This window comes from Rhineura floridana, chromosome 10 (assembly GCF_030035675.1).
Source record: "Rhineura floridana isolate rRhiFlo1 chromosome 10, rRhiFlo1.hap2, whole genome shotgun sequence".
Taxonomy (NCBI): domain Eukaryota; kingdom Metazoa; phylum Chordata; class Lepidosauria; order Squamata; family Rhineuridae; genus Rhineura; species Rhineura floridana.
The window spans coordinates 33,187,920-33,202,978 of record NC_084489.1 but is presented as its reverse complement, the minus strand read 5'-3'; the positions used below and the strand labels follow the sequence as shown (position 1 = coordinate 33,202,978).

The following is a 15,059-nucleotide window of genomic DNA, read 5'->3' as shown; positions in this document are numbered from 1 at the left end:
TTAATTACCTCCCTGCCCCAGCCAGCCATCCCTTCCTTGCTAGTTTTTATCAACCATGAAGGATAATAATATAATATAATAATAAAATTTTATTTGTTAGTCGCCTATCTGTCCGAGTTATCGGACACTCTAGGTGACTTACAACAACATATGAAAATACAATAAACAATCAAAACACAATTATCAATTAATCTAACATCAGAAAACATCCAATAATATATCAAAAAGCTAATCCACCCCACAATTCCTATAGGCCTGCCTGAATAGCCAGGTCTTAAGAGCTCGGCGAAAACCCACCAGGGAGGAGGCATGTCGGAGATCATAAGGGAGAGAGTTCCAGAGGGTGGGGGCCACAACCAAGAATGCCCTCTCCCTGGTCCGCACCAGTCTAGCTGTTTTGACCGGTGGGACCGAGAGGAGGTCCTGTGTGGCTGATCTTGTAAGGTGGCCTGATTGGTGATACTGGAGGCGGTCCTTCAGATATACTGGGCCGAAACCATATAGGGTTTTAAAGGTCAACACCAACACCTTGAATTGGGCCTGGTAAACAGCTGGTAACCAGTGTAGGTCTATTAACACCGGGGTGATGTGATCCCGGCGGCAGCTATGCTTAATTAAGCGTGCCGCCGCATTCTGTACCAGCTGCAATTTCCGGATCATTTTCAAGGGTAACCCCACGTAGAGCGCATTACAGTAGTCTAAGTGAGAAGAGACCAGGGCATGTATCACTCGTGGGAGCAGATGTGTAGGAAGGTAGGGTCGCAGTCTCTGTATCAGATGTAATTGATACCAAGCTGCCCGGCTCACTGCTGAAATTTGAGCTTCCATGGACAGCTGGGAGTCAAGAATGACTCCTAGACTGCGGACCTGGTCTTTCAGGGGTAATCTCACCCCATTAAGCACCAAGTCGATGTCTCCCAACCTTCCTTTGTCACCCACGAGCAATACCTCAGTCTTGTCGGGATTTAGTTTCAGCCTATTCTTGCCCATCCATCCACTTACAGACTCCAGGCACTTGGACATGGTCTGAATAGCCAACTCTGGTGAGGACTTAAATGAGAGATAGAGCTGAGTGTCATCCGCATATTGGTGACACTGCAGCCCCAAACTCCTGATGATAGCTCCCAGTGGCTTCATATAGATGTTAAATAGCATGGGGGAGAGGATAGAACCCTGTGGCACTCCACAATTAAGAGGCCAAGGGTCTGAAACCTCATCCCCCAATGCCACCCGTTGGTACCTGCCTGAAAGATAGGAATGGGACCACCGTAAAACAGTGCCCCCCATTCCTAATCTCTCTAGGCGAGTCAACAAGATACCGTGGTCAACAGTATCAAAAGCCGCAGAGAGATCCAGGAGGACGAGGAAGGTACATTCTCCCCTATCCAACACCCTCCTCATATCATCCACCAGAGCGACCAAGGCTGTTTCCATTCCATGCCCAGTCCTGAAGCCCGATTGGAATGGATCTAAATAATCTGCTTCCTCCAAGTGTGTCTGTAACTGTTTAGCCACCACACGCTCTATCACCTTGCCCAAAAATGGTAAATTTGAGACAGGGTGAAAGTTAGCCAACTCTTGGGGATCCAAGGAGGGCTTTTTCAAGATGGGCTTTATCACTGCCTCCTTGAGGGCTAGTGGCATTGCACCCTCTTCCAAGGATGCATTTACCACCGCCTTGATCCCTACGCCCAGTCTCTCTTTACAGCTCATAAGGAGCCAAGAAGGGCAAGGATCAAGCAGACAGGTGGTTGGCTTCACAGTCGAGAGCACCTTGTCCACGTCCTCAGCGAGGAGAGGCTGAAACTGATCCCACCGGACTGGAATGCAACTGGCCAATTCTGGCCCACTTTCTGTATCCACGGCGTACGGAATCATGCTCTTCAGACGCTCGATTTTGTCGGCAAAAGGTCAAGGGCACAAATGGTTGCCTGAACTGAGCCAAGCTCCATGTCCTTGAGCCCTACCAACTGAAACTCATCCAATACAATGAGACTAGACTGTGCTCTGGACACCTCACGAGATTCATCTCTACTAATAGTGGAATCAAGGTCCCAGTGGATGCAAACAATTTTATCTTCAAAGTGTTTTGCCAACAAGTCACAGCGACCCACCAGAGGTTCCATTCATATTCACTCAGAAGGAATTGCACTGAATTCAAGGCTTACTTCCTATTAGTAAGTGTCTTTGGATTGCAGCCTTAATGTAAATTATCTAGGCCTTCTGGTCTGGATTTAGACCTAGATTCAGGACTGAATCAGCCTAGGTCCCTCTGATGGATGACCTGTATTGGGAGAATGACAGGAGGAATATAGTAACAGAAGAAGAATCAGTGCAATCCCAGCACACAGCCATGAAGCTCACTGGGTGACCTTGGGCCACTCACTGCCTCTCAGCCTCAGAGGAAGGCAATGGTAAACCCCTCTGAATACCGTTTACCATGAAAACCATATTCATAGGGTCGCCATAAGTTGGAATCGACGTGAAGGCAGTCCATTTCCTTTTTCAATTAATTGGTCTTACTCTCAGTTAATTGCAGCCTATGGGTGGATGGAACTTACTTCAGGGTAGACATCAATTTCAAACTTAAATTCATTCCCCTTTGTGAGGAAAACATAGATAAATCTTATGCTTGCTACTCACACCATACACAGATATTTCTACAGTGTATAGTTTCCACGGTAGGAAAATTAGTAAAGATTATCAGTATTGTCAAAGAGGACCTAAATTTGAACAAAGCGAGTTACACATAATTCCATTGTCAACAAAGCTGGAAACAAGAAAGTTTTCAGTGTGTATAGATTTTTAGCAGTAGCACAATGTCAGCAGTTTTATCAGGGCCTGGTTTAGGCATAAGGTAACTGCCCAACCTTGGCAAGAGCTAGTCAGTACCTGTGCTGACAGAAAGTAAAATGTCCAGTCCTTGGGAACTGAAGACAAGACAGGAAGTTAGTTGTTTTACTGTCAGGAAAAAGAAGGCACAGGATGGTGGCAACACAGGAACTGGATTACATTCTGGTAAGGGAAAACCTAGCTATGTTTGCTAGAGCCAGGTTAGCAGTCTCATTCCCTGCCCCATACTTTTATCGACACATGCATATACAGCACATGTAGTATGATACATTTTCCATACAAGAAGGACAGCTGTTATTATTCATAGATTTTTTAAAAAGTTGGAACAGAGAGACGTTTTTGGAGAGAGTGCACTAATCCAAAAGAAATTGCCCACGAAATGGTGGGTTATTGCTGTCTTCACTGTTAAAAAATATTTTTCTTCTTATGTATCTTTATTGTTTGATAATTTGATATTGTTTGATAATTCTGTATTCTTGCATCTGTTTATTCTTGATATGTGTGTATATTTTACAGATTTCTTTGGATATCGTTATATTCAATTTTTGTTGAAGTCATATTAGCAATTCCTTTGGTTATCGCATTATATTCAATTTCTGTTCAAAGTCATATCAGTAGTATGTATATTTTATATTATATTTCCATCTTTCAAAAAAACATTTCATATTTTTATAAAAAAGACAAAAATATATTGTATTATGTATTTGTTTAATTTCAGGCCATTGAAAAAGACAACTGTCGAAATGCGTCTGGCTGGACTTTTTTAACAAAAAATATATTTCTCTTTTCTCTATAAAAGAAATGGACCATTTGAACAAAATTTGTACACGTCAGATACATTCTTCATGATGTATATTGTTTTAGTTACATACTTTTGAAAATCATAGTATCATGTTTGTCATTGTTTGACTTTTGTATGTTATACCTTTTATATTCCTTTTTATTGTATTTTTTATATGTTTTATTAAATTTACACTGAGTATTCTCATAACTATATCAACCTTAATTTCTTAGTCCTGCCTCAAGACCACCCCATACAGAATACAAATACCTGGTAGAGGCTGCTTAAAGGTATACCTGCTCTGTGCAGTGAGCTGCCTCGTGTGTATTTGCTCCTCATTTGGATAATTTCTTTGATGGCAACTTAACCTGGGACTGAGGACAGAATATGGAGCATGTACTGACCTCTGTGGTGAAACAGAAGATGGAAAATAGCTCACCTCAAGAAGAAGAAGCTCTGCAGAGGCGGTATTTTGGCAGCCTCTGCTTGGAGACTATGTTGAATAGCCTCACGTTTACTGTACCTGTTTTTGGTGTCTCAAATGGTGGCAAGTATAACAATAACTTACTCCTAAAGCAACAGTGGCAGACTGATAATCCTTGAAATATACATCTGGTAAAATAAAGTAGTAAATAAAGGCAGAAACTAGGGTTGTAACCCAGTTGACTTTGTATATATCTGCATATAAAGGGGGGAGCTATCATTTTGAAGGGGAAAAAACTTACTTTTCTTGTTCTTAGTTGATGCACGTGTACATTGCAGCAGGCTTCACCTTGGAAGACATTCTCCTGTGTCAGAAAGGAGAAGTGACTCTTTAAAATAAATATTTGTATTTAATTTCCCCCCCAAAAAATCTACTGTGGATTAACTGTGGCACTTTTAATTAATCAAAAGTTTTGTTTTTGTTTTTTTAAAAAAGATTGATTAAACAGACTAACTGATTGAACCAATTAATTGATTAAACTCTACTATCCTAGAAGAAATTATTAGCAAATTATAGGAAAGTGAACAAGAAATTAACAAAATATCAGTATGAGATGAAGATTTTTTTTAAAAAAAGAGATACCAGCACTACTTTTGAAAGGCACAAACTGTGTGTGTGCACATGCGTATGCATGCAGACACCTAAATCTCTGAGTAGTGAGAGACTTCAGGGGTGCTGGTGCTTACCTCAGGTTAAATTTCCTTGGCATGAACATCACTAAAGACTGTGGTGTCTGATATATGGTTTTGTTTACACATACTGTAATACCTCAGTTAACAAAGTAGACATTACTTTAACAGAAACTTGGTACCTGAGGTAGGAATAACATGGAAAGAATAGGGAAAGGTTTCTACACTCACTCATAGATGGTGGCGGCAGCTTCAACAAGGGCTTTAAAGGATGCCTACTCAGCATCCACCCACTCCCACTCCTTCTCCTTCTCTGAATCTTATTGGATCCTTCCCTCCCCAGTCCTGTGAGAAAGCAAGAGATCACTTTAATACAAAGCAAATACACTTTCACCCTTGTAGCTAAGCAAAGACACAGGCTTAAAAGTTTGTCCACAGCAAAGCAAACACACATGCTGGTCAGTTTCATCTTAAAGCAAAGGCATAGGCATGTCAGTTTATTGATAGTAAAGCAAAGACACAAGCTAGTCAGTTTCACCTTAAAGCAAAGACACAGGCCTGAAATCCATAGCAAAGCAAAGCTGATCAGTTTCACCTTAAAAAAAAGCTTTCCTTGAAAAGAGCTTCATTCCTGGAGGATTCATTAACTGAAGTATTACTGTATAGACAACCTGAGTAGAAGATGGAAGAGCTCATAGTATTAACAGTCCAACAGATCTTGCACCCCCATTAGGTTTCCAGAGTGTTCTGTCCCAAACCCATAGCTTTGGTTTGAGCACACAGAGCAACTCAAGCCTCTGTCTTCCCAATTCCAGATAAGACTAGCTCAGACTAGCCCCTGGCCTATTGCTTTCCTGTGTTGCCTGGCCAGGGGAGGGGAGGAGAGGGGAGGGGGAAGGCTTCTGGAGTAGGGTTGCCAGATCCATGGCCTGAGCCTGTATCTTTATGAGAAGAGAAGGTCAGCCAAGTGCAGGTGTTCTTGCAACTCTGTAATGGGAAAAACCACAAGGTGGAATTCTCCCTCCCCCTTCCACAACTTTTAAAGATACAGAAGACCTCTTGGAGGCTGGGCCTGGCAGCCAGATCGGTACACAATAAGACCAGACTCATCCATGATTTGATCATGGATGAAGGTGCCGATTTGATGTGCATTACTGAGACCGGGTGGGTGAACTAGGAGTTGATCTGACCCAGCTTTGCCCACCTGGATCCTCAGTGCAACACCAGCACAGGCTGCAGGGGAAGAGGAGTTGCTGTGGTCTCTAGAACTTCCATCTCTATCACCAGGAAATCACTCTGTCTTGGAGCTGGCTGTGAGGGCCTGCTCCTGGTGTCAGGCCAAGGAGACAGTAAACTAGGGTTGCTGCTGGTGTACCATCCGGCAGCTTCTCTGACCGAGCTGGCAGAGGCCTTCTCGTCTGTGGTATTGGAGAAGCCCAGAATGATAGTCCTTGGTGATTTCAACATCCATGCTGAGGCTGCCTCTAGTGTTCCGGCTCAGGACTTCATGGCCTCCATGATGACCATGGGGTGTCTCAAGTTATCACTGCCCTGACACATAGTGCAGGGCACACCCTCGACTTGGTTTTTGCTCCAGATGGAGGAAGGAGTGGTCTGGAGATGGGGGTCATTACCCCATTGTCATGGTCAGACCACTTCCTGGTGAAGTTTAGACTTACAGCTCCAATCCTCCTCTGCAGTGGATCCCCCCCCCCAGAAGACTAATGGAATCCACAGCATTCCTAAATGCCCTGGGGAAGTTCCCAGTAGATAGAGCAGGTGACCCTGTTGAAGCCCTTGTCATGCTGTGGAACAGTGAGGTATGTTAGGCTCTTGACATGGTTGCACCCAATGGCCTTTCCGGCATTGTGGAGCCCGATTTGCACCTTGGTACACCAGTGAGCTAAGGGCAATGAAACAGGCTGGACGATGGCTAGAGGGCAAGTGGCAAAAGATGTACTATGAGGCTGATTGGGCACAAGTGAAACATCATAACCATCCTACTGTGAGGTGGTGAGAGTGGCAAAGAAGGCCCACTTCTCTGACACCATTGCATCCTCCAGTAGCCATCCAGTGGAGCTTTTCCATATTGTCAGGGGTCTGTTGACATCAACTCCAGGAAATGGAGTTTTAGACCCTTCAGAGGTCCACTGTGAATTGTTTGCAAGGCACTTTGAAGGTAAAGTGGCTCACCTCCGTAGCAACCTTGATGTCCCATCCACATCTACGGTAGTCCCCAATGAGGTGTCCAGTGCAACATCTGCTGCAGCTTCTTGAGATTGGTGTCTGTTGATGCAGCCTGGTGATGTGGACAAGGTGCTTGCAACAATGCAGCCAGCAAAGTGTCCTCTCATCCCTTTCCCTTCTTGGCTTATTAAAGCTTGCTGAGAGGGTTTGACTGAGTGGATCCAGGGTGTGGTTAGTGCATCATTGTGGTAGGGAGTGGTTCCAGCAACCCTGAAAGAGGTGGTAATTTGACTGCTCCTGAAAAATCTTATCCTGAACCCATTGGTTTGTGACAACTACCACCTGGTCACAAATACCCCCTTTTTAGGGAAGGAGATTGAGAGGGTTGTGGCGCAGCAATTGCAAGTACTCTTGGATGAAACAAATTATCTTGACCCATTCCAGTCTAAGGTCAGGCCTGGTTATGGGACTGAATTGGCCTTGGTTGCCCTGATGGATGACCTTTATCGAGAGAAGGGCAGGGGGAGTGCAACACTGTTATTCTTACTTGATCTTTTGGTGGCTTTTGATACCATTGACCATGGCATCCTTCTGGGCTGACTTGGTGAGATGGGTTTCAGAGGCACTGTTTTACAGTGGTTTCGATCCTATCTCCAGGGTTCTTTTCAGAAAATAGCATTGGGTGATTGTCTTTTGGGCCCCTGGCAGTTGTGCTGTGGGGTGCCGCAGGGTACCATCTTGTCCCCTTAGGAGCCCTTAGGAGCGGTCATCAGGAGATTTGGGGCAAGGTGTCAGTAGTACACCAACAATACCCAGCTCTATTTCTCTGTAACATATGAATTGGTAGAGGCTGTGCAAGCCCTGGATTGCTGCCTGGACTCGGTGGTGGGCTGGATAAGGGCCAATAAACTGAGTCTGAATCCTAGCAAGACAGAGATGCTGTGGGTTAGTGGTTCCCGAATCTGGATAATTCGTCAGTTGCCTGCTTTGGATGGGGTCATACTCCCTCTGAAAGAGCATGTCCATAGGCTGGGGGTGCTCCTGGATCCATCTTTGTCACTATGGCCCAGGTGACCTCAGTGGCTAGGAGTGCCTTTTACCAGCTTTGGCTGGTAATATACCTGTGGCCATTTCTGGGCTAGGATAGGCTGACCAATGTTGTCCATGCACTGGTAACCTCCAGGCTGGATTACTGTAATGCACTGTATGTGGGGCTACCCTTGAGGTTGGTCCAGAAGCTGCAGCTGGTGCAAAATGTGGCAGTATGACTGCTCATGAGGGCCAGGTATGGCCAACATGTCACCCTGCCGCTGAAATAATTGCATTGGCTGCCCATTCACTACCGGGCCAAGTTCAAGGTGCAGGTGTTGGTGTACAAAGCTCTGTATAGCTTGGAACCAGGATACCTAAAAGATGGTCTTACCCCCTATATACCCAGTCGATCACTATGCTCTGCAGGTGAGGGCCTCCTTCAGATACCATCTTATCAGGAGGTTGGCCCAGAAGCTGCAGCTGATGCAAAATGCAGTGGCGAGACTACTTACTGGGGTAGGGTATCACCAACATGCCACCCTGCTGCTGAAAGAGTTGCACTTTAAAAAGCAGGGAAATTGCGCAGCTATAGTGAATGCACCAGGGGAGCAGGAGACCTGACCTTCTCTCTGACATATTGTACTGCCCTACAAATTTGTCAAAATGCCAACACAATTTGGGTTGGTCTTTCACAGTCCAATTCACTTCCTGTGTAGCTTGGAAGAATTTGGTAACATGTGCCTCTGAGCATATGGTGAGTGGTGCTTCAGTAGACACATGCCTTCGTCTCCCTGCCCCCCATGCATACCCTTTGCTGCTGAGGGTCCCCTTTTTGAAGCAGTTGGGGGACAGGGTGAAGGAAAGAAAGCAGAAGCCCTGTCTGCATGAGCAGAACTCTGTTGAACGCTGTTGGATGTCACCCAATCACTGCTATCAAATAACACCATGATCTTATGTTTAATGTTGTGAAGAGAAGTTTATAAAAGATACGCTATTGCAATGAAAACAAACTGTTTCATTTATTTATTTCTCACATTCATATCCCACCTTTCTTCCAAGGAATTCAGGGTGGCATACGTGAGGATTACAACAGCTTCCCAACAGCCCTATAAGGTGGTTTAACCTGAGTGTGTGTTGACCGATTCAAGATCACCTAATGAGCTTCATGGTAAATGGGCATTCAAACCCAGGTCTCCCCAATTCAAGTCTAACAGTCTTCGGAAGACCTTTGGGCAAGACTGCATGGACTCTCCACCCTTCATTGAATCTGTCTCTTTATTGCAGCAGGTCCAGTAAACTCTTGTCAGTGGGCCTCCTGATGCGATGTGGGCCCTCGGCAGATGCCTGACCCTTGATGCCAGTTCTGCCAACAATCTAACCTCTATAACAAGTCAATTTCAGTTGTCCATTTAATTATATTATGGAAGCAGCACTTTTCATCTTTCACATATAGGCCCCAAAGTTAATTCGCCCTGTGACAATACCCATAAGGTACTACTTAGTGCAATCCTATACATGTCTACTAGCGTTGCCAGGCCCAGGGCCTGAGAATGATTCTTTATCTTTAAGAGAAAATTCAGCCAAGTGCAGGTTTTCTTGCAACACTCTAATGGGAAAAACCACAAGGTGAAATTCTCCCTTCCCCCTGCACAACTTTTAAAGATACAGAAGACCTCTTGATTGCCAGGCCCAGCCTCCAAGAGATCTTCTGTATCTTTAAAAGTTGTGCAGGGGAAAGGAGAATTTCACCTTGTGGTTTTTCTCATTATAGTGTTGCAAGAAAGCCTTCACTTGGCTGAATTTTCTCTTCTCTTAAAGATACAGAATCATTCTCAGGCCCTGGGCCCGGCAACCCTAATGTCTACTCAGAAGAAAATCCCACTAAGTTCAATGGAGCCTATTCCCAGGTAAATGGGTACAGATGATTGCAGCCTTCTATACACTTACTAGGAAGCAAGTTACAATGGAAGTTGCTTTAGACTAGACATACACAAGGCTGCACTTTTAGAAGTTTAATAAAACCATTTACTTTTATAACATACAATTCAGTTCTTAATCTTGATATACAGATTTTTGGGAAATCTGAAAGCCTTTATTGTAGAAAACTAATTTCTCATGGTTCGTATTGCCTGCTGCTATTGGGATGAGCACTCTTCCTGTTGGCTTGTTTAGAGGCACTCTATTAAAGACACTGATAACATTTCCACAGTCTTCCTATTCCATATTCAATAATGATTTGTGGATCCTCATTGAGGCTTTTGTGTTAAGGTATATTCAGTACTCAGCCGAGATTCTGCTTGCTTAGCATGTGCTAAATCATAACTTTCTGCACATTCCTTATTTTTTACTCAGCAAAATTCTGCAAAAAGCATACCTTTAACTTCTAGGAAGTGATGGGTTCTTTGTGAGCCATTTCTCTCTGTTGCTGTTGGAACACTAGCATGAGATTGGTAGTGCATTTCCAGTGTTTACAGTTATTACTATAGTAACTGTATCCATAGCCACTAAGATAATGTTCTGATTGGTCAAAGAAGCAAGGTTAAAAGGTGTGGGTGGTGCAACAGAGCTTCTATAATTTCCAAGGAATGTGATAAAGAAATATCAATTCTCCCCCTAAAAACTTTTAAAACAGGTCCTGGGTCATGCTGAGTGCAGGATGATACAAAGACATTAACACCACCCAGAAGTGCAGCTGTCATCACAGTCCTCAGCATAAGTTGATTATAATAATCACCACATGATGAGGTGGCCATGTCAGTTCAGTTTCTCTGCTATATTGTACTTTTTGTTGGAACATTAATGGAACTCACATTTCCTTTCACGCTGTTAGAAGTAATGCCGCTTATGAATAATTGTATGTCAGTTTTTCCTTCTGTTTCCTACTGATTAAACCAATCACATGGATTAATTTACTATAGGTGTGAGAGTGAAGACTTCGGAAATTGCAATTGCCTCAGAGTAAGTGCTATGTTAAAAAGTGAGACTGAACATATTGTTTCAGTGCTTTAAGAACTTCAGTAGCTCTCAATCCATTCCCAAGGGCGATTTAAAATGCTGGTGCTTACTTTTAATGCCCTCTACTGGTAGCTGAAGGAATGGTTACTTATCAACCTGACCATGTATTGAGGCTCTTCTGGAGCTCCCATCATGTGAGATAAGGTGGGTCAGAGGCCGATCTGAGTTGTGGTATCCCATATATTGAATTCCTTCCCCATAGTTCATTTGGCACCATTACTATCTTTTCAGTGCCCGGCAAAGGATTTACAGTGCAATCATTAGAAGTCTATTGATTTCAATGGACTTTACTCTTATGAAAGTGTGCATGTGACTGCAGCTTTACATATTATTTTTTTTAAATTGTGATTTATTCTCTTCTGATTTTTGCATTTTATCGTGTTTTTGTAAACCATCCTGTGTACCAATGATTGCAGCAATAACAGTTATTCTAAAATGTTATGATTTATTGTCCCATTTCAATTTTTGTATTTTATCATGTTTTTGTAAACTGCCCCAGAACCATTTATTTATTTATTGGATTTCTTAGTCACCCATCTGGCTGGCTAACCAGTCACTCTGGGCGACGTCCATTGCTGAAGGGAGGTATATATTTTTAAATAAATCAGTCACAGGACACTTCACCATACTGTATTACAGCCAGTCCATCCCATTCTATGTTTATTTTGTACCAATTCATGCTCAGAGCATTGAGTATGTCTCTGTATGTACACTGGCTGGACATGTAGTTATTTTTATCAGATTTCTAGCTCCTTAACTCAGCTCATCCTACTCTGCATACTGTTTTGTCTGTGGAGATTGATTTGTGTCTTCTTAAATCCTTTTTGATTTATTCAGAATGCTACATTTCTCAAGAGATAACTGCATATATTGTTTAACATGCTTGGGCAAAATAGTTACTCCCAAATGCACCTTCTGTAACGACAAACTGCACAAAGGCACCTGGGCAGGTCTACGGCAAGAATTCCTTGGGGGGACTACTTCTAAAGAGACAGAATGGGCTCATAACAAGGGCATCATCTACACCATACACTTAAGGTAGTGTCATACTACTTTAAACAGTTGTGGGTTCCCCGAAAAGTATCCTGGAAACTGTAGTTTGTTAGGGCTGCTGAGAGTTGTTAGGAGACCCCCGTTCCCCTCACAGAGCTACAAATTATCTGGAAAGAGGGATTGAAACCACTTTGGAAACTGTACCTCTGCCCTGTCACTGGCGTGTTTATCCCTAAAAAAAAGGTGCAAGGCAGCTTTGCATTTTTTGACTGGCACCTTAAAAAAAGGTCCTGGGACTCCTGGTGGCAGGAGGAGTTTGTCTTCCCTTCTCAACATGAAGCAAATCTAATCTGTGGGCACACACTGACAGAGAAGCTTCTTGGTTACTTTTGGGAAGCCTAGTAAGTAAATTCCTCAGGGAATCACTGGCAGCCCCTTAAAACAAACAAGATTATCTGTTGGAGTGTGGCTGGTTGTCCCTGGAGCTGGGGAGGCTCATTTGACCATCAACATAAAATCAAGCCTTCAGTGTTATTGGCCCACTCCTGTGGAATACTCTTCCAAGAGATTCAGCAGACACCTCCTATATTAACCCTTTAACATTTGCTGAAAACTTTCTGGGCTGCCAGGCTTACGCAATTACGAAAAACACTTTCCATAATAGCTGGCGACCCGTTTTAATTTTTGTGTGGCTTTTGCTGTATTAAACTTGTAGTAAACAGCGCACAATTGCTTTTTAGAAATAAATTAAGACGCATGCCCGAACAAGCGTTCTGTTGCACCTTAAAGCCTAACAGATTTATTGTGGTATACACTTGTGTCGCAATAGTCTTTTAAGGTCCCAGCGGACTCCTCCCCCCCTTTCTTGAGACAACTACTTCCCCTGAGGGGCACTGAAGCGGGACAACTAATTGTTATAATAACATCCTCTGGATAGAAGTTGAATTCCCCAGCAAGCACATTCCGGCCACCAACGGAAGCCACGGCAATTGGAAATGCCCCAGGCTGCCAAATGTGGGCGACAGGGGTAATGGCGCGCTTTATGGCGGCTGTCCTCTTAGGGTAGGACTGTTGGGGACGCCACTGCGTTGCTGCTTCGCTTCTTTGGCGGGGAAGGAGGGCCAGGCCGTGTGGCCGCCGGGGTCTCTTCCTTCGCCGCTGCCTGGCAGCAACAACCAAGCCAGGCTCTCGACATCAACATGTCCGTCGTCTTTTCCTCCCTGCTGGCTTCTTAGCGGACGCCTCCTCCTTTCCCCGGCAGGACCCGCCCGCGGTGCGGCCTGTTCCCTCCCTCCTGGGGGAGCAGCCGGCGGCAGCAGAGCGGGAAAAGGGGAGGGTCCAGAGCGCTCGACGGGCGCACTAAGCCGGGCACCGAGCGAGCCTGGCGGCGGCCGCAACGTACCGAAAGAGCCTCCTGCCGGCTAGGCTGCGGCATGTCTGAGCCTGGCGCGGCCGGGCCGGGAGGCACCGCTACGTCCGCTACAGCAGCCGCAGTAGGGAGTAGCGGCGGCGCCGGAGGGCTGCAACAGGGGTCCCCGGCCGCCGGAGGCTTGGCCGCTTGCGGACCTGCCCGCGCTGTTATCGCTGCAGCCGCCGCTGCTACTGCTGACAGCCCAGCAGCAGCGGGAGGAGGAGGCGGTGGCGGTAGTGGCGGCGGGGCCCCTGGCTCGGCTCGCATCGTGGGGAAGAAAGCGCAGCTCCGCTCCGCACCCCGCGCCAAGAAGCTAGAGAAGCTGGGCGTCTACTCTGCCTGCAAGGTACCCGCCCGGTGCAGGGGTGGGGGATGAAATAATAATACAGTAATAATAATAGACTCAGCGGCGATGCCTATCCGTACTCTTAGCCCTCTTCGCTCTGGCCCCTAGAGGGCGCCCAGAGTTGCCGCTGCTGCTGTGGCGGTCAGAAGGGGTGGCGCGAGAGTGGTCGGCTGGGCTACTCCCGGCTCCTTTGGAAAGCGGAGCAAATAGGCTTGCCTTAACGTGGAACGACGGGGCTGGTGTGTGTGTATGTGCGCACGCGCAACCGGGTATTTTTTTGCCTGTCTTCCCACAGTTAGCCTGGCAACAGGTTGCTCACAAGGGAAGTAGCGATTTGCTTCATTTCTTTCTGACCTTGTCTATGTTTTTGTTGCGTGCGTTCAAGATCACTAAATTCGGATTAGTTCTCTCATAATTCCTGTCAGGATTGTTTTAAGAAATGGATTTTCCACGCTTCCAAACTGTGTTGTTGCCTTTCCCTAACTAGACCAGCGATGTGTCTAAGCCATATGGAACTAGGGGTGGTAGTTATTCTGGAGTTATTGGCTCAGAATGCAAAGTAGTATATTGTTACATACACCCCAATCTCTGAGAGACTAAAGGAGTGCTGGCACTTACCTACGGTTCAGTTTCCTTGGCATGAATGTCACTGGATACTGTATGATGTCTTTTTGATATATAGTTTTATTTAAACCTATAATTGAGTATAAGATGGAAGAGCTCACAGCATTAACACACCAATAGATCATGTTCTCCTATTAGGTTTCCAAGGAGCCCCCTCAAAGCCATAGCTGTGTGCAAGTCAAGCCTCTGGGTTGTATGCACTCAGAGTAGACTCATTGAACCTAAGTTTGCCATGTCTATTAACTTCAATGGATCTACTCTGAGTAGGACCAGCATTGAATACCACCGTCTGTCTTACCAGTTCAAGAAGACTAGTCCCTGGCCTGTTGCTCCCCTGTGCTTCCCAGCCAGGTGTGTGTGGGGGACAAGGCTTATTTCCTCATTCTAGGCACCACTAGCTAGGTATTTCTATGGCAACACATCTGTACTTGCCTAACTCTTTAGACATGTAAAATGGGTGCTTAAAAGGCTCTGCTAGGGCTATTGACTTAACAAAGAAACTGGTTTGACCACTTCTGCAGAGTCCCATTTTACATATCAAAACCACAGGCTTGGAGGGGATATCTTGGATGCTATTACCTTGGATGTTTTTATCCATATTGTAGAACAGGTTGTGGTTACTTAATGATGTATGTGTGTGTGAGCACTTTGTACATGCTTAGTGCTGCTCTGTTCTTCACTAATGTGCTGTATCTCTCAGCCTT

General features: G+C 45.0%; 2 protein-coding genes across 8 annotated transcripts in view; one reads left to right on the top strand and one right to left on the bottom strand.

Moving 5' to 3' along the window:
* PP2D1 (protein phosphatase 2C like domain containing 1) overlaps positions 1 to 10,398 on the bottom strand; it is a 31,116-nt gene extending 20,718 nt beyond the window's left edge. For 2 of the 5 annotated variants that reach the window (XM_061585877.1, XM_061585874.1), the window contains exons 1-3: positions 5,343 to 5,645; positions 4,979 to 5,092; positions 4,360 to 4,422 (exon numbers count right to left, since the gene is read on the bottom strand). The gene's annotated coding sequence lies outside the window, so the exon portion shown is untranslated. The other 3 variants (XM_061585876.1, XM_061585875.1, XM_061585878.1) reach the window with 3 other exon arrangements.
* Positions 10,399 to 12,899: 2,501 nt separating this feature from the next.
* The window catches only part of KAT2B (lysine acetyltransferase 2B), a 49,837-nt gene continuing 47,677 nt past the window's right edge, over positions 12,900 to 15,059 (top strand). The window contains exon 1 of one of the 3 annotated variants that reach the window (XM_061586977.1): positions 12,900 to 13,731. In XM_061586977.1, the coding sequence (XP_061442961.1) occupies positions 13,408 to 13,731 (324 nt within the window). In that variant the 5' untranslated portion in view covers positions 12,900 to 13,407. The remainder of the gene's footprint in view (positions 13,732 to 15,059) is intronic. The other 2 variants (XM_061586974.1, XM_061586975.1) reach the window with 2 other exon arrangements.